General features: G+C 43.8%; 1 protein-coding gene across 1 annotated transcript; it reads right to left on the bottom strand.

Moving 5' to 3' along the window:
* Positions 1-499: 499 nt before the first annotated feature.
* On the bottom strand, positions 500-12,891 carry GABRQ (gamma-aminobutyric acid type A receptor subunit theta; the record flags this gene model as incomplete). The annotated part of the gene is made up of 9 exons (XM_080909891.1): positions 500-1,252; positions 1,501-1,751; positions 2,247-2,399; positions 2,754-2,888; positions 3,348-3,430; positions 5,038-5,258; positions 6,108-6,175; positions 10,730-10,818; positions 12,743-12,891. 9 exons carry the CDS (start codon positions 12,889-12,891, stop codon positions 500-502), a joined length of 1,902 nt encoding a protein of 633 aa, XP_080766017.1.
* Positions 12,892-18,218: the final 5,327 nt, after the last annotated feature.

Raw genomic sequence — 18,218 nt, 5'->3', positions numbered from 1 at the left:
AGCAAGCAGACAAGGTGCATGATACCCAGGAGGAAAGAAAAAAGTGATGAAAAAGCAATTTCAACAATTTTAGGGGACTAAAAACAAAGGTCCCAGGGATGTTTGTGAACCAGATTATCCTCATTCCACAGCATGGCCCTTCTCTGTCCTCTAAATTCCAAGGGCATTTCTAGGCTGATGGACTGTTTAAAGTGAAAAGTGAGAAGTTTTCTAGCAGGAGAAAATCAGTGTGCAATTTATCTCCAAGTCTTCCCCAATCTTTCTCTTCTGGCTACATGTTTTTTCCATCTCCTTCCCACCTCATAAGAAAGAGAAGTGCCCAATGGATTTGATTGCCCCTTCCAAACAACCCACCCCCACAAACCAAAAAAAAAAAAAAAAAAAAAAAACAAAACAAAACTTTGCCAAATAAAGTGAAAAAGGGTAAGCAGAAAAGAAAACTGAAGAAACTATGAAGGAAACACATCATAGTAACCCTGCTGCTGTGGTGTGTGAGAAGCTAATAGATGTGGTATAACCAGTAAACCACATTGAACAACCCAAAGGAAAGAGGGAAGAGGAAACGGGACCACCTATCAACCTTAGGGACCCTGTTAGGCTTAAAGAGCTGAAAAGAGAACCCTTCATTGAAGGAGCACCCAGGGCTTGGGGGGCAACTCTCCTCAGACTCTGCGCTACTGTCGTTCTCTTGGTCACAGGCCATGAGCTCCTCATCAGTAAGGCTCCAGATACTGTCAGCATCCCCCTTGTATTGTTCATCAAGGCCAAGCCAGCTGCTCTTGATACTGATGTCATCCTGTAAGATCTCAATTTTATCAAGGTCCCAACTTGCTTCTCGAACACACCTCTGGCTAATCTGGAGCGTGAGGCTTCCAGTGGAGCTGCTTCCATGGCCATGGCTCTCCTCGGAGCTTAGGCTTTCTTCATCATCAAGGGCATCAGAACGACTGTGGATTTTGATGGGGATAATACTGTCATTAGTGAGAAAACCATGAAAGTGAACGGTACAGTCAGGCAGTGTTTGCTCAGAGGTGGAGGGCAGGTCACTCAGGCTTTCTCCAGTGGCCAACTGGGCCTGGCTTGAGGCAGAAGAGAGTGGGCTGAGGCTTTCTGAGGTAGCCAGCTGGGCCTGCTCTGATGTGAACACAGAGGATCCTAGACTTTCCTGGCTTGCCAGATGAGCCTGCATGGAGTTGTCAGGAAGGGGAGCAGCTCTGTCTTCTACTCTGTCTTCCACGTTAATCAGGCCATCCTTGAAAGAGATAATGAATGAGCTGATTAGTTTCATATCACTTAGTGAGCATGCATGGGGGAGAGTAAAAGGAAGCAATTTTTCTGGTCAGTGCTTGCAAAGCCAATGTTGACATCTTTGATAGACAGAGCCTATTGGGCTCTCTGAGGTGCTGAGAGGGGTTGACAAACTGAACCAGGAGGTTGTTTTAGCATGAAGAGAAGGCCATAGGTGCTGGGAAAACCTGGTTGTCAGTCAAAACGTCAAACCTGCACATTTGCAACCACCACTTCTTCGTATCGGGCAACGACTCTCCTGGGCTTCCTGCCGCTCTTTTTCTTACGCTGAGGTGCTTGGCTGAAGAAAAGGTAGTTGATGTAGACATACTCCAGCAGGGACAGGAAAACGAAGAACAGGCACACAAGGATGTAGATATCAATGGCCTTGATACAGGAAATATGGGGGAGTTTATCCCGCATATGTGAATCGATGGTAGTCAGGACAAGGATTGAAGTTAGTCCTATAAACAACACAGTTCAGGTTTAGTCTCCTTCAATATCTGCAATTTTAGCTTTTGTGTCTGTACCTCAAAGGAGGTGAGCAGAGGCACCTGTGGGGTGAAGGTTTACCCATGTCCTCTCCTTGCTCCTGCTCCCTGTCCTTTATCACGTTGATTGCTCTGGATCGAGCTCAAATTTCTAGCCATAGTTTAAGTAATTAGCATCTCCAGTTCCATAAAGTCTTCTTTTAGTATCTGAAGTTTTCCAAACCCTAAAATATTACACATATATGGCTATAGTTGTGTCCCTAAAGGAAAAGATATAGACCATTCAGCTCCACAAAAGGTAAAAACAGGCCAAGTACCTCAATATTCTAGGCTGTTCCTTGCTCGAAACATTTGATGGCTCCCCCAAACCTAGACCTGAAGTTCAAGATCTTCTCTGTTCTATCTTTACTTGTTTTCTAAGTAAAATGAGCAGAGTTTCTTCCTGAGATGGAGATCTGGAGAACTTACCAATAGTTACCCTGGCTGCAGAGGAATCATAGTTCATCCAAAATGATATCCAGGAGAGGATGGTGGTTAGGACTGTGGGCCAATAGACTTGCACAAGGTAACTGCGGACTTCCCTCTGAACCTGGAACTTCACTATCAGGCGCATGTAGGAGCCTGTAAGCATACACATCAGTATCAGGCCTATGTGAGTCAGCTCTAATTTCCCTCCCGCCTCACTCATTTCCACTCGAGTTTTCAGGCTCCAGACAGATGGAGGGTGAAAGGCCAGCCCCATGAGGAGCAGGAATCATTTCCAGCTGTAGAGTGTTGTCAGCCTGCCCAAGCCTTCCACACTTATTCTCCATCTGCAGGGCTTTCTCAAGGGGGAAGGGAAGGTGAGATATGTTCAGAACCAAAGAAATGGGAAAGGATGGAGGCAACTATAAGGATCAAAGGCAGATGCCCCCAAGAGTGTGTACTGGTGTAAAGGGGACAAGAAACAGGAGAGGAAGAGGCTGTCTGGCCCACCTGTGTAGAAGTACACCTCCTTGCTGGTAATTGTCCTCCCCAGGTAGGTGTACTGAGGGATATGCAGCTCATCAGTAATGTGGATGGCATTTTCATCTTCCCAGGATAACACAATGTCTTCAACGGTGTAGCCATCTGGGAGGTGAAACAAAGAGTTAATCCAAGCAGATTTCACTCCACAAAAGTCTGTGAAAACCAAAGCATGGTTGGCACTTGGAATTTGGGGACTACTTTGTGGCTTTCTGAGTGTGAGCATGGGGGAGTGTAAAGACTTGCACTTTGGAATTCTTAGGCAGGAAAGAATGTGTAACCAAATGATGCTTGAACTTTTACCCATGATGCATAGGTTCTCAATTGAATTACCTACACCTAAAGGCCACCTACTCCCAGATGCCAGGTAAATACAGCTATCTGCCAGCTTAGTATGCAGCCACCATCACCTCTCATTTATATACTGCCTGTGAACATATCTGGGGAGAAAGGGGGAAAAGCATAGCAGAGGAGCTGTGCTGTCCTTGGTGTCAACGGTACTCCCGCTTTTCTGACTGCTGCAGCCCAGCTCAGGGATGAAGGGTCCAAAGGAGAAGTACGCACAGCTCTCCACCTCCAGCTTGCAGGATTGTTTGTCCATAGGGAACTTTTGCAGCTCCAGGGAACAGGCTGCTGTTGTGGTAAGTCTGCCAAGGAAAACAGAAAATGAAGGGAGCTAATTCAAGCTTATTCCTAAGGACTCTGTGGGGGGGGGGGCATGGGTTAGGTGGAAGGTTGACACATACGTATGCAATTGGGGGAGGCAGAGAAAGAGAGAGAAAAATTGGGATTTGATAAAGGATCTACAAAATTTGGCAGAGCTGAAACAAAGAGCAGATGTATGTCTTGCCAGTAAAACCACAGAACATCAGAAAGTGAAGAGCCCTCGAGGAAGCAATACAGACACAGAAACACCTGGGCTTGTTAAAGTATCAACAAAGCTGTTGAGAACACTGTGCTATGTGTAACGTACAGCTACATAGCCACTGGGGAGAGCAGGTATGTGGTGTGCAAATATAAATGTGGGCAGTGACCCAGGGCAGCCTTATACCATATCTACACCCATGTCAGTAGTGAGGGCCTACATGACAGTGAGACCTACAAAGACCTCAGTGGTCACAAAATGCTTACCGATGGATGATGCAGACTGTGCTGACAGGAGGTACAGCTAGAAGAATTAGCTTGCCCTGCTGCGCACTCAGGAGTGGAATCTGAGCAAATGGCCTTGGCGGGGCTAGGGAGACGACTTGTGCTTGCAAACAGTATAATGAAAAGAAACTCTCCACTGCCTCACTTCTGTCCTATGTAATTTCATTCCTTCCCATCTGCTAAGCTGCTGTAAGCCCCGTCAATCCTTGGGGGGATTTCATTTGGGAGACTGGGTAGTGTGTACCTCCCACATTACAAAAATGAATTCCCCAAGCATTATTCATTAGCCAATGCCTCCTTTACACAAAAGTGATTATTGATCGATTTCATGTAAGCATCGACAATCCATGGTTCCATGTGGATGGAGGAAAAAAGAGGAAGAAATAGGGAGAGAGTACCCCAGAATAAGAGAAACCCAATGATTAGACCTGTCAAACAAACCATGATAGCTACCACATTTTCTGGGCTAAGATGACCTATCGGCTTGAATTACTGACAATCCGAGCTGAAACTGTAAAGTAAGCTTTGGTGACTGCTCTATTACAAATGGATTTGTCGCAGGTGGTCAGTGTTCTCCGTATAAAGAGAGCAGGAGCTGAGAGGCAATACCATAGCCCACTTACAGCACCAGCTCCCTGTCTCCTGACACCTTGCATGGAACACACATAAGGAAGGAGAGAGGTGGAGCCCGGCTTCAGCATGGACATAAGAATTCAACACACATAAGAGAAATGCCCAGAGAATCAGGATTTCTGAAAAACCTTATAGAATTACATAAAAATTTAACAAAAACAGTGTTTCCTCTCACAAATGATAGGCAACATTATCAACTTTTTTCTTAATTGTCCACAAAATAAAGTAACACGGTTCCCAGTGAACTCAGATTCCTTAACATACCCTCCCATGATAGGGCACATTTGCAAGGGTAGAAGTCGGCTATAGTATCTAAACTTGAACCTCATATTTTTTTTTTTTACATTGAGTATTCAGACATAGAAATTTTGAGGATTTCCTGAAGATGGGAACATTTGTACGAGGGATTAGAAATGATGTGAACGTGTGTGGGATACAAAGCCAGAACTGCCCAACCCTTGAGGGGACTCACCGGATGCCATATCGAACCGTCCCATCTGGGTGAAGTTGAAATACACGATTCTCCACAGTTACATCATGCACAAAGGCATCTTTGCTATTCACAAAGTAGCAGTCAGGAACCCAAAGCTTCTCATGCATCCGATAATCCAGAGTCAGGTTCAGGTTGGTCTCATGGTAAGCTAAGCGTGTGTCCTTCCAGGTCTGATGCAAAAACATTGTGATTGTATAGTCCTTGGGGGAAACAGGCAAATGTTAAACAGTTGTTAGATTGTCCAGCTCTCTGTCTTCTGTATACATATATGCTGCCATATGAAACATATCATTCAGATGGGTGCATTAACATGCTTAAAAAGGAACAGCAAAAGTTAAACTTCTATAATTAATATCCAGGTTAAGAAAGTTCCAATGTGTGCTTTTCAGAGCACATTTTCTACAACAAGCAGGAAACATTATTCAAGATTTTATGGTACTATTTCTTATGCTTCAGGGTAGAGTTTCATTGTGCCCATGTGTATTTTTAGAAAACACAATGCAATTAATTGGACTTCTTTTTGGAACATTGTCCAATTAGAACTAATCTATATGTCTGTAACCGCCCTTCCCACACAGTATTGTATTTGTGAGGTCCATTAAAAGTTGCTGTGTGTAACTATAATATGCTCTCCTGTATTCCTGGGGAATATTTTCATATACGAACATACAGTATATATAACTATGTAAAAAGAGAAAACATGCCCCAAACAGGAAGAAATGACAATAGCAGCATCTGCTTTGAGCAATGAGTGTCTTAGGAAATAAATCTTAACTACTGGTAGTACAAACATAGTATGCTATTACATCTTTTCAAAGATTCATTGATTGTTTTTGAGTTGATAATCTACATGCAAGTGGATTTTTGGATATGCTGTGATATGGACCTTCAATTGACCCCCCCCCCCATTTCTAAAGGCGGTCACATTTGAACCTAACCTTACTCCCTTTCATTCGAGTTCTGTCACAGGTCAGAACAATTAGAGTTGGCTTATGACTGTGCTTCTTGTCCCTTATATCCAGCACCATGACTGGAACCTATAGACTTACCATATTTATTTCTGAGATCTGTTCAATACTGGAGACATAGATAGATACTGACACAGGCACAGGGGCTCCTACAACACAGGAAGATACAATCCCATGAACATTTGGGTAAAAGTTAAGGACATGTACTTATGACCCAGCTATCTAGGCTAAAACTGGTTTGGGGGTTTGCTTGTTTGGGAATTGTGTGATCTTAAGTCACATAACCTCTCTGAGCCTGAACTTCCCCATGGGTTTGTGTGATCCAGTGTGCTGTGTGGGCATATTTGTGTGATCCGGTGTGCCCTATGGGCATATTTGTGTGATCCGGTGTGCCGTGTGGGCATATTTGTGTGATCCGGTGTGCCATGTGGGCATGTTTGTGTGATCAGGTGTGCCGTGTGGGCATGTTTGTGTGATCAGGTGTGCCGTGTGGGCATGTTTGTGTGATCCAGTGTGCTGTGTGGGCATATTTGTGTGATCCAGTGTGCTGTGTGGGCATATTTGTGTGATCCGGTGTGCCATGTGGGCATGTTTGTGTGATCAGGTGTGCCGTGTGGGCATGTTTGTGTGATCCAGTGTGCTGTGTGGGCATGTTTGTGTGATCCAGTGTGCTGTGTGGGCATATTTGTGTGATCCAGTGTGCCGTGTGGGCATGTTTGTGTGATCCGGTGTGCTGTGTGGGCATGTTTGTGTGATTCAGTGTGCCCTATGGGCATATTTGTGTGATCCGGTGTGCCGTGTGGGCATGTTTGTGTGATCTAGTGTGCCGTGTGGGCATGTTTGTGTGATCTAGTGTGCCGTGTGGGCATGTTTGTGTGATCCAGTGTGCCCTATGGGCATGTTTGTGTGATCCAGTGTGCCGTGTGGGCATATTTGTGTGATCCGGTGTGCCATGTGGGTATGTTTGTGTGATCCGGTGTGCCGTGTGGGCATGTTTGTGTGATCTAGTGTGCCGTGTGGGCATGTTTGTGTGATCTAGTGTGCCGTGTGGGCATGTTTGTGTGATCCAGTGTGCCCTATGGGCATATTTGTGTGGTTCAGTGTGCCGTGTGGGCATATTTGTGTAATCCAGTGTGCCCTATGGGCATATTTGTGTGATCCAGTGTGCTCTGTGGGCATATTTGTGTGATCCAGTGTGCCCTATGGGCATATTTGTGTGATCCAGTGTGCTGTGTGGGCATGTTTGTGTGATCCAGTGTGCCGTGTGGGTGACAACATTTGAGAGAGTTCAAGTGAAACATGAGGACATTTATCATAAAGTCACACATGTATGACTATGAGAGTTATGTGAAGGAGTGTACTTACATATTCATTTCAGTGGAATTAGGATACACAGGTATGTAGATGTACTATGCATACAGTAGTATATAAATGAATGTTTGATCCTACATACTCATATATGGGTGTTTGTGAGCTTGCCTATTCGTATGAACAAGTTTGTATGCATATTGAATGTTTTTATATGGTAATGAGTGTATGTGATCATATTTATGTGAGTGAATCTTGGGTTTTGTGTGATCTTGGTCATGTGTGGTACTCTAAGTATATGTACATAAGGATGCTAGTGTGTAAAGTAAATTTGCTAATGTGTTTGTGTCTGCAGGCATATTTGAGTGTATCAATAGGTACAATGTTCATCTGTGTATAAATGTGTCACTGTTTGTCCATATTCGTGAGTGAATCAGTGTGTTTGTTGTGGAAGGAAACATCACTGTGAGTTAATGTGTGTGGTTGTATAAGTTTGATAATATATAATATGACAGAATTTATAGGCATATTTGAATATATAAGCATGTTTGTGTATTAATGTGTTACTGTGTATTAAAGTGTGAGTAGATTTTTAAGTATATGTATGTGAATACTCATGTTTATATATACATATGAACACATGTAAGTGCTGATGTTTTGTCAATGTGTCAGAATATTTATGTGTATATGTATGAGTATATTGATGTATTTTCTCTTATGTAAGAATAAATTTGTATGTTTGTATGTGAGTATATGAAAGCATATTTGTGTTGAGTGAATTGTGACTAAGTGTGTTCATATTTAGGTGTGTTTGTGAACTTGTCTCTGTGTATGAATGTACCTGTCTGCACATATAAATGTGTTTTCATGGCAATGAACATGTGAGTGAGTATGTTCATAGGTATGAGTGTGTTCATGTAAATGTCTCATTGTGTGACTGAACTGTGTATTTCTGTGTGTAAATAAATTTTTGTGATTATTTTTGTATGTTTGTTCATGGGCAAGTATTTTCTTCATATATACACGTATATCTGTGGCCATTTTATATGAGTGTTAATATATGAGTTTGGGTCATGTTTGTGTGCATTAATGTGCCAATTTAAGTGAATGTATGAACATGCTTATGTGTATCCATGTGAGTGAATTCATGAGTGTGTTCATGTGAGTTAATACTGTGTAATGATCTTGATATGCAAGTGTGACTACATATGTAATTCTGTGTCGGTGTTTTGCCTTGTTTTTTTTTTTTTTTTTAACCTTTGCCTGGGTATTTACAGTGTTCATTGGCAAGACTCAAATATGATAATGGTTATGAAAATAGTGAGCTGTAAGATACAATGGAGAAACCTATGCTATTCTCTCACCAGCTTACAGCAGAGTATATTACACCACACTGCTGCTAGAGAAATATGTGTGCGTGTGATGCCTGCAATTCAACCTGCTGGTTTCACTGCAGGCTGATCATAGAAGCTGAGCTAAAGAGAGGAAGATGTATTATTTCAAACCCAGCACCTCAAAGAGCAAAGTGCTTTGGGGAATAAGTATATGAATGGCAGCTGAGAAGCAATGGGGTTGTGTTAAGGGTGTAGCCCAGACGCTAATATGCAGGGCTAGTTTGAAAAGCCCCAGGAAAATGCTATGTAGTGACAGAGGTTCCTAGAAAGCCTGGGTTTGATTGCTGCCTTTCAGGCTGCCCTCCCTACACTTTTAGCAGATGGTAGCTGTGTTAGTAGGCAACAAGCCTCAGAGAAGCCTACGTGCCAGCTCATTTCTCCAAAGCCCGATTGCCAACCCCTCCTCCAAGGTCAGGCTCCTCTAGACCATCTTAGCAATCCCCTTACTCATGTGGAAAGTTGTGGAGTGAAAGGACAGGGCAGAAGCCTGCCCAAGAACTCTTAGCTGAAGAGGTAGTAGGTTCTGAAATGCAGAGCACATTTGCCTTGCTAAGCCATGATATGGCACAGAGACACAACCAGAGGAAGGGGACATTACTCTTATTTCTATAGCTAAGGAGAAAACGCCCCATGTCCTTTACAATGTTGGGTGTCTGTCTCATGTTCTTGTGAGGGAGGGAGTCAGGAACATTCTTATGTGTGAAGATTAAGTCCTAAAATTTTATTCCATATTAGATTCAGAAGGTACTATATTTATTAGAGACTATCTGGAAAGCCCTGGGTTCTCTAAATCCAAAGCGCTCTAGCCTGGCTGTCTCATCAGTGGGTCTCCCACCATATTTCTCCCATGCAACAGTTCTGGCCTTACGGCACATGGTCCTAAGTTCTCCTGGTCTCCTCCTCCTACTGCCCCCCATCTGTTTGGCAAAGTAATTGTAGGGGATCATATTTTATCAGATGCTTCAGCCTGGCATTATCACAATACTTGCTGTAACATGAAAGTTGTCAGCAAGAGGCCACAGGCCTACTGTGGACCTAGAGTGGTGGATAATATCCAGAGATGCACTCTTGCCTCTGTTCCCTTCTTTTAGTTGAATGGTGCAGTGAGGGCACCCTGAGCCTGGACCAGTGGTGAACATGTGCTCACTGAGTGGAAGTAGCTACTGTCTGGCCTTTGTGGACAAACATTAAAATGAGGAAGAGGCATCCTCTGGGGCTTGGCACAATGATTCAGAGGCTAGTACCATGTTAGGGGTATTAGCTGTGCTTTACCTCCTGAATTTTCCATGCCACATGGAAAAGCTGCTGCTGCTGGGGCCTCATTATATGCCTTCTGACTTTTTCAACCCTGTTTTCTATGCAGACTCACCTTGGAGCCCTTGGACTGAGCCTTCTGCCTTCCTGTAGTAGAGGGGAGTACCAGCTAATAGTTGCACCTCTTCAAATTGGGGCCAAGGGAAACTTCCTTGTCTTTGAAGGTGGCACTTTTAGAAGACAGTTATAGATGAGCACAAATGTCAATAGATTGTGTCCCATCTTACAGGAAGTTGTCCTGTTTCCTTGTCACTTTTTAGCTCTGCTAGTGGCCACCAGGCTGAATTTTATGAAGAACACATATAACAGGATGCTAAATGAACTGAATTTGGTGAGAGCTGAAGGCTTGGAAAAACAGCATTATAGCAGGGTTCTAAGCCTAGGTGGGTAGGGTGACAGAGGCAGAGAAGGCCTCAATTAACTCCTAGAATTGCTTAAGGGTGGCAAAACCTTTAGAAGTGAATGAGGAGGAAAAGGTTTCTGGTGTAGAGAGTCAGGTACATTGATCCACTCAATGAAAGAGAGCAGAAGGCCTGAAATCTGAGGGTGCGCCCTGCAGAGCTTGGCAGATTCAAGAAAGTAGAATCTAGGGGCAGGGGCAGAGGTGTAGAGCCTGGTTAGCTTCCAGAGTGGTCCTGGCTTTATCCCATCTAATAAAAAAGCCTCTGGTGTCTCAGTTTGGCTTACCTCCAAAATTTGGTCTCAGTCGGACATCATATGTTGACAGCACCCTGTCCAAAATCTTTTGAACCACAGCTTCATTTGCACAATTTTTGCTGAAACAGAGAAGCCATGAGTAAATGCTGGTTGACTTGTGGCCCACTTACCAGTGGCTGGTTTGCCAGGGCCATCACCAGTCCTGTACATACGCAAACATGTGCAGTCATATGTGTGTGCTTTCACCCTCCCTTCCTCCCCTCTCAGCCCACAGTGAGTCAGCTAGAAGCACAGCAGTGACGCAGACTCTTTTTCCCCTTCCCCTCCCCCTTCACAGCTTTTATCCAGAGGGTGGGGCCCAAGGCCTGGATCCCTGTTCCCAGGAAGAAATAGTGGTGAGGAGAAGAAAGCCCATCATAGGAGAGGAGGAAAGGTGGGGAGATGAGACCCTTAGAAAAACTGCATTGTTTTAGTTCTCTGAGACATTGCACCTTGAGGTACCCCTGGATGCTGATTGTTGGCAATCTTTTCAGTGGTACCTCATTGCCCCTGGAAGTCAGCTTCCAGTGGCTAATGTGCCCCTGAGTTGAGCTTATGTTTTCCATCTCAAAGCCACATTTCCTCTACCTGGTCCAGACATTTCTCCCCTTACACTTATGTCTACTTAGTGTGTGAGAGAGTTGGTCTATGACACATGACGCAGAGAGAGGTGGGGGAGGGAGGGAGAGTGTCTTGCTCATGTAGCAGAGATTTATGACTCTCATTGAACCATTTCCGATTCCCAGGTTTAGAGCTGTCTTCGAAAAGACCCATCCTAGGAATAGGCATCCTATTCCCTACACATGCGCTTTCAGCTGCAGGTAGTAGGCCTTCCTAGAGGTCTCTGAGATGCTCATTGAAATTAATTTAGACTTTCATTCCCCAAAGGGCTTTTAAATGACGACAGGCCCCAGACATCATTATCACTGGGGCTCCTTGAATCTTTGACGCATCGTCCCTGCAATCTCTGTCTCTCTGGGTGTCTCTTTCTCGCTCTTTCCATCTCTCCCTGACTCCCCCTACACCCTGTGTGCTCTCTGACGCAGTCTGGAATGTTGGGTTGTGAGCACTGCAGGGCTGCCTGCTGGAACCTTGCCCAGCTTAGCCCCTCCCCCTTTCTGAATACATGTTTATTTCTAGTTTGCCACTTAAAATTATTACTCATTTCCTTCGATCATAAAATTTAATTTGGTAACATTTAAAAGTGTGCGCATGAATTATTCCCAAACTAAAGAAATACATTCCCGCCTGTTTCTGTCCAGTTTCCCATGGGCCAGCAGACCTGCAGCCACTTGAAAATACACATTTTTGTGTGTGATCAACATTTCAAGGATGACAGTTTATCCTCTCTTCAGATACTTGCAGACCTAAAGAAACTTTAAATCAAACACAGAGAAACACTGAAATCTTCGAATGTTTTCGCAGGAGTAAGCACAAAAGCTTACCCCACTTAAGCCTGACGTTATATGCCATTTACAGCTACTGATTACACAGTTAATCATTTCAATATGCTGTATTTGAAAGAGCCTATCACCCCCTACCCCCGAGAAGGGGGGGGGGCAGGCAAAGACAGAGACAAAGACAGAGGGAGACAGAGAAACAGAGACAGAGAGATATTGTTTCATCAAATGGACTAAAAATCTTTACTCAAACAGGTGTCTTTCCTGTTTTTTGAATTGCCTTTGTACACTCCAAGTACCAGGGCATCAGAGAACACGACTGGGAAAAGCTGCTTGGGACTTCGGTCTCTGAGTATGATCAGGTAGATTCTGGGGGTGAGGGTACTTCTGGCCTCAAGAATTGGGCTGACAGTAGGCACAGCAAGGCACAGCAGTAACAGGTGGGTTGCAACTAGAAGTATCATTTCATGGCTGTCCCTATGCTCTCTTCATCCCCTAGACAAACCCGGGTCCGAGTCCCTTGTCTCTAGTCCACTCTGTTCAAGAGGCCAAGACCTTCTTTTGCCCCTGTCCCTTCCATGCTCAGCCAGGCTGGGCTGCTTACCAGTTGAAGAGATCCAGGATGACTTCAGGCGTGCTGGAGGAGAGCTCGAAGTGGAATTTCGGGGTAGGACTCGGGCCGTTACTCTCTGCCAGCCAAGTCCTAATGAGCAGCAGGAGCGCGGCGGCTCGCAGCATGCCTCGGATGCCCATGGCTGAGGTGCCTTAGGGGACCGCAGCGGACAGCTGGAAAAGGGGACTGGGTTGGGGTGGGAACGAATCAGTACCGGGCAAAAGGGGGCGGGATCGCTAATCCTGCCGCAGAATCTGAACCCTAAGGAGAGATCTGAAGGAAGCAGCGAGTATGGGGTTGCCCTGGAGCCCAGGGCCTGAAAGAACAGCTGCTCCGCAGCAGCTCTCCCCCACGCAGTGGTCCACAGGGCGTGCCACTGCAAGGTGCGCTTCGTCTGGCACCGCTCGGGGCTCAGACTGGGTGCCGAGGAGGGCGGGACGCACGGCTGGCTCCGCCCACTCCGACGGCAGCACCTACTGAGCCAATCCCGCAGGCGCCAGGAGCCTCACAAAAAGGCGCGCGTTTGAGCCTCCGCCCCTCGGGCTGCTCCCTGTCAGGCCCCGCCCCTTCAGGTCTCTGCAGCTTCACCCTGACCAGCACTAGCCACCTGGATGGGGTCCAGCCATGAGAGAGGGAGGGGATTAATGCTGAGACTGGATCACAGGGGAACCCAGGGACTTCTGGCTCTGGGCCTCTTCTTTGCAGAAGGAAAATGATGTGTTTCTTTTAGAAGACTTTGTGTCCAAGAGTTTGCATTTTGAAAGAAGTTTGACTGTCATGGCTGGATGTGCGCTCTGAAACACTTGCACATTTTAGAATCAGGAGGTTGTTCTCAGATCATTGACACTCCAGTGTTTAACCCAGTGTGCTTCATCTTTGGGTGGGCTGCTGGAATCTCTTACCAAAGGGTCTCAATGCAGGACGTTGACCATAGAGGATGGAAAGTGTCTTCTTGGAGCCAAATTTCCCAGAAGGTTCTTTTCCTCAACTTTAGGGTCTCAAGAAAAACAAATTGAGGGAGCTGAAAGTTTTCACCAGCTAGAGTCTTCCTGATCAATGGTTCATTGATGTAGACAGGGAGTGCAGTGTGGAAATGAGGACCCAGGCTGATGCTATTGAAGGGAAAAGAAAGCAAAAGTCATGCTTTAGATGTCACCAGAAGACCCTGATGCACCTGAGTCCGAGTGCTATCACAAGGAAGGTTGGGGATTTTTTTTTTTTTTTTGTTAGGAGGGTTTTATTATTTACCCTACCTGGAAACCACTTCTGTCATGAAACAGAACAAACAGTATGGAATGGCGTCACACTTTCCCCTGTGCCCCAGCCTGGGTCCATGAGAGAGCTAGTGCCAAATGAGGCGTTACAAGAGCCCATGTACCCAGCAATGAGAAAAAGGGCTCAGTCATGTCCACTAGCATTACACCATAGAGAAGGGCTGAAGTAAAATGGATCTCAAGTCCAGCCTTCCTTTACTAGGCTCAGACACTTAGAAACACACCCTTTCTGCTTTCCCTCAGTATGAGGTAACACAAATTTAGGTTGGGTGAACAAAGAAAACCTTCAGTCTCCTAGTTTTCTCAATGCCTTACACAGTTTCTAACTTAACTTTTTTCTCTTCTTTTGAAAACACGCTTTAGAAACAAACTATTCCATATTCCAGAGTCTTATGACTTCTCCCAAAGTGCAGAGTACTGTTACATCTTCCTTAGAAAATGCCCCACCTTCTCCAACTGTTGCAGAAAATGGTCATGAAAGAGAAAAGGGAATAAGATTTACAATATTGCTAACCACAAATAAGAACTGAGAGGCACGCCTGCGCTCACACTGTGAGTCCTGTCATTTCAGCCAAACATCCTTACAGAGGTTCTTTTTCTTTTTGCCTTAACAACTGAATGTAATATGGGTAAACTGAGGTTCGGAGAAAGAAGAGACATTGACCCAATGTCACATAGTAGTAGAGATTTAAGCTAGAAAATCTATTTGTAGGTTTGCCTACTTCCCCTGACTGATGGAGCAGATTTGTTTGTTTTATTCTAAAACGCTGCAGAAGTAGGACAACTAACTGCTATGTCCTGTTATTTGGTAGGAAACATTTTAGAATAAAAGTTCTGCTCTTATCTGACCCTGTAACTATGGATTTTTCCAAAAGGTTGATGTTAATTATTTATTTATTGGCCTTACATCCAAAGGACCCACTTCTGACTTCCTTGGAGGTAATGCTTTGGAATTTCTGAGTCATAAGACCAAATAATGCCTGAAATGCAGCTAGATTTATACACATATTGCTGCAGTGTACCGAATGGGCCTTTGTCTCAATGTATTTTTATACCCACAAACCTTCGGGCTGAGCCTGATGAGATGGCACAGTTGGTATGGGGACTTGACTCCAAACTTGATGACCTAAATTTGATCCCTGGAATTCACATGGCAGAATAAAAGAACTGACTTCAACAAACTGTCTTCTGGCCTTCATAGGTAATCATAGCATGTCTCTACCATACACATATGCTAAAATAAAGTGAACAATATAGTTTGCTAGTAAGACAAGAAATGATGAAGTGGGGCCGGAGAGATGGATCAGTGGTTAGAGCACTTACTGCTCTTGCACAGGACCTGAGTTAAGTTCCTAGCTCTCATGTCAGAAGGCTTATCATTGTCTGTAACTGTGAAATAACTGTGGTTTACTATATTCTAAAAGCAGCTTGAGAATATCTGTAAGGAACATGCAACTGCCAAAAGTGTTACAGAAATAATGAAAAAAAGGAATTGAAGAGAAGGCTTGTAACTCAAACCACTAACAATGAACCTTGAGAACTGAATGAATGTCTTGGCTAAACAGAATGCCAAACACAACTGGAAAAATAATTAAATTGGAAGATATGTTACAAATAAAAATCCAAAGTTCAGGCTGGAGAAACAAATTACATGGAAACTTTAAAATTGAGCAGGAGATTAAGAAGAGTCACTCACTGTGTTCTATAACTGCTGCGCAGGGAAGAAGTTCCCAAACAGCTAAACAGGGAAAGTGAGACCTCTTCTCATCACTAGAGACTGACTGAAAAAAAATGCCCTCCAATCAGCAACAAATAGAAGGTTAAATTCTCTTCCATATGGGAAATCTCTCTGAATTTCTTTGTTTGCCTCAAAATACTTCATGCATTGCTCTGATTTAAACAATGCTCTCATATGCCTCCAGAGAAAATCTGCAAGAGTGGAGAATAGAACATCAGGCCATCAGAATGCTGTCTGAAGATGTAAACTAGCCTTCGTTGTAGCAAGTAGTAAGTAGTTAACAATTTCACCAAGTGTTACAAAGGAAGAGGGCTCTGAATTTCTGATCTGGAGTGTCCACATTTTCTCTTCATTTTGCTAGGCCTTGATTGTTTATGTCCTTCTTTAACATGTTCTAAGCATATCTCCTTTTCTTACAGTAAACTGCAGGAGTATAGAGGATGTCCCTGAGTATGGGTTGTGACACCCCCTCCCCCTCAGGGGTGTCACATATCAAATGTTTACATTGCAATTTCTAAAAGTAGCAAAATTACAGTTATGAATTAGCGACGAAATAATTTTGTGGTTGAGGCTCACTCCATAAGTAACTGTATTAAAGAGTTGCAGCATTAGGATGGTGGAGAACCACTGCATTATGGGACAGTGTATATATATTTATACTAAAAGTGCATTTGAGCGCAAACCCGAAGGTATAGGTTAAAGCTCTAGAGCTAGTTCAAAGAAGTGTGTCTCAGCCTTTCATCTGAAATATGACGATGGTAACCATACCTACTCATCAATGCCTGTGACAACCTAGACAGAAGGAAGCCCTGTCTAAACTGCCTGCTCTGGCGCAGCCATCTCTTTGTGCTTTCATTTGTTCATTTGGAAGAGCTACGGCTAGTACCACATCTAGCCACGAGGGGGCACCAACGCTCTTGGTCTGATGTAGAAGGAGCTTTTCTGTTTACCTAATTGTCTTCTGAATCCAAAGCCAGACTGATAGGAAAAGAACGTGCTCGAAAGCTCAGTGAAACAGATGGAGATAAACATCCTTTTTAGGGAGTGAACGTTAACCAGCACACGGACAGGCTTCTGTTTCTTCCCTTTGTGTTTGTGTAGTGTTAAGGTTGGGTCCATTTTATTTTGTTTTCAATTTTGTTTGATTGAAATCAGCTTTCTTCCCTCTACACTATATCCTGATCATGGTTTTCCCTCCCTTCACTCCACCCAGAGCTTCCTCACCTCCCCACCCACACAAATCCATACCCCCCTTTTCATTAGAAAACAAATAGGCAACTAAAACCAAATGAGCATAGGACAAAACAAACAACAGACAAGAGCCAAAGAAAAAGCATAAGAGATACATACAGAGCACGCACACACGTGCACACACACACACACACTTGCACACATAAAAATCTCATAAAAATATAAAACAGAAAACTATAACATATAAACAAAATATCTTTGGATTAAAAAAACCACCCCCCAAAATCAAAACAACAAAAAACCCCAACAACACAAAAACCCCTCCAGACAAAGCATTATATAACAGCAACAACAAAAGTCTCCAAAACAACCACTGAGTTCATTTCCCATTAGCCATCTACTGCTAGACATGAGACCTGCTCTTAAGTGTGGTTTGTATACTCAGAGGAACTCTGTTCGTGAAAGCAAATTTTCTTTCTCTTTTTGGGCAGTAATCAGCTGGAGATAGCTTCCGGGTTAGGGAGGGAGCATGTGTCCTTCTCCTCTCTTGGCACTGGGACCCCATCTGGCATAGACTTGTGAAGTCCCTTTGCATGCTGCCACTGCCTCTGTGAATATATTTTAATTGAAAAATGATAATTATATGCTCTTATCAGAGAAATTAACTTATCAATCACTTCAAACTGTTTGCTCCCTGTGTCATGTATACTTAAAATTCTCTCTTCTGGGTGCCTTTAAATATGCACTCAGTTAATAGTTATATTATTGTGCTATAGAGACCAGAACTCAGTCCTCCTATAAAATATATGAGAAACAGCTGTTTTCAATAGTAGCCATACTGAGTTACATTCTCACAATGTGTAAGGGTTTCTCTTTAGTCTCAATCTTACCAGAATTTGTTATCCCTCTCAGGCAGGCTTGGTGTGTCTATGTAAGTGAGATGAAGAATAAAGACCAGTCAGGAGGGAGTTAATTATTTGAAGAAGGAGAAGAGTCAGAGACATCCCTACTCCTACCAGTCCAGAGTTTGGCTTATAATGGGTGCTCGGGATAACTGTTAAAGTCTTGACCCAGAGACGAACAGAAGAAAAATTTCAAAGGGTAGTAAAGTACCTACAAAAGTAACTGACAAGTAATTTTTAAAGACTAGATAAAAGAGAAAAATATTTCAAAAGCCTAATGAACTTCCTATAATGGGAGCTGTCCGAGGATATCATCTCAGAGAGTATTACAGAGAATTCTGTGTCTGCTGAAAATTCAGTTT

Source organism: Micromys minutus, assembly GCF_963924665.1.
Source record: "Micromys minutus genome assembly, chromosome: X".
NCBI lineage: Eukaryota > Metazoa > Chordata > Mammalia > Rodentia > Muridae > Micromys > Micromys minutus.
The sequence above is the reverse complement of the archived record's forward strand: the minus strand, read 5'-3'. Positions and strand labels throughout refer to the sequence as shown.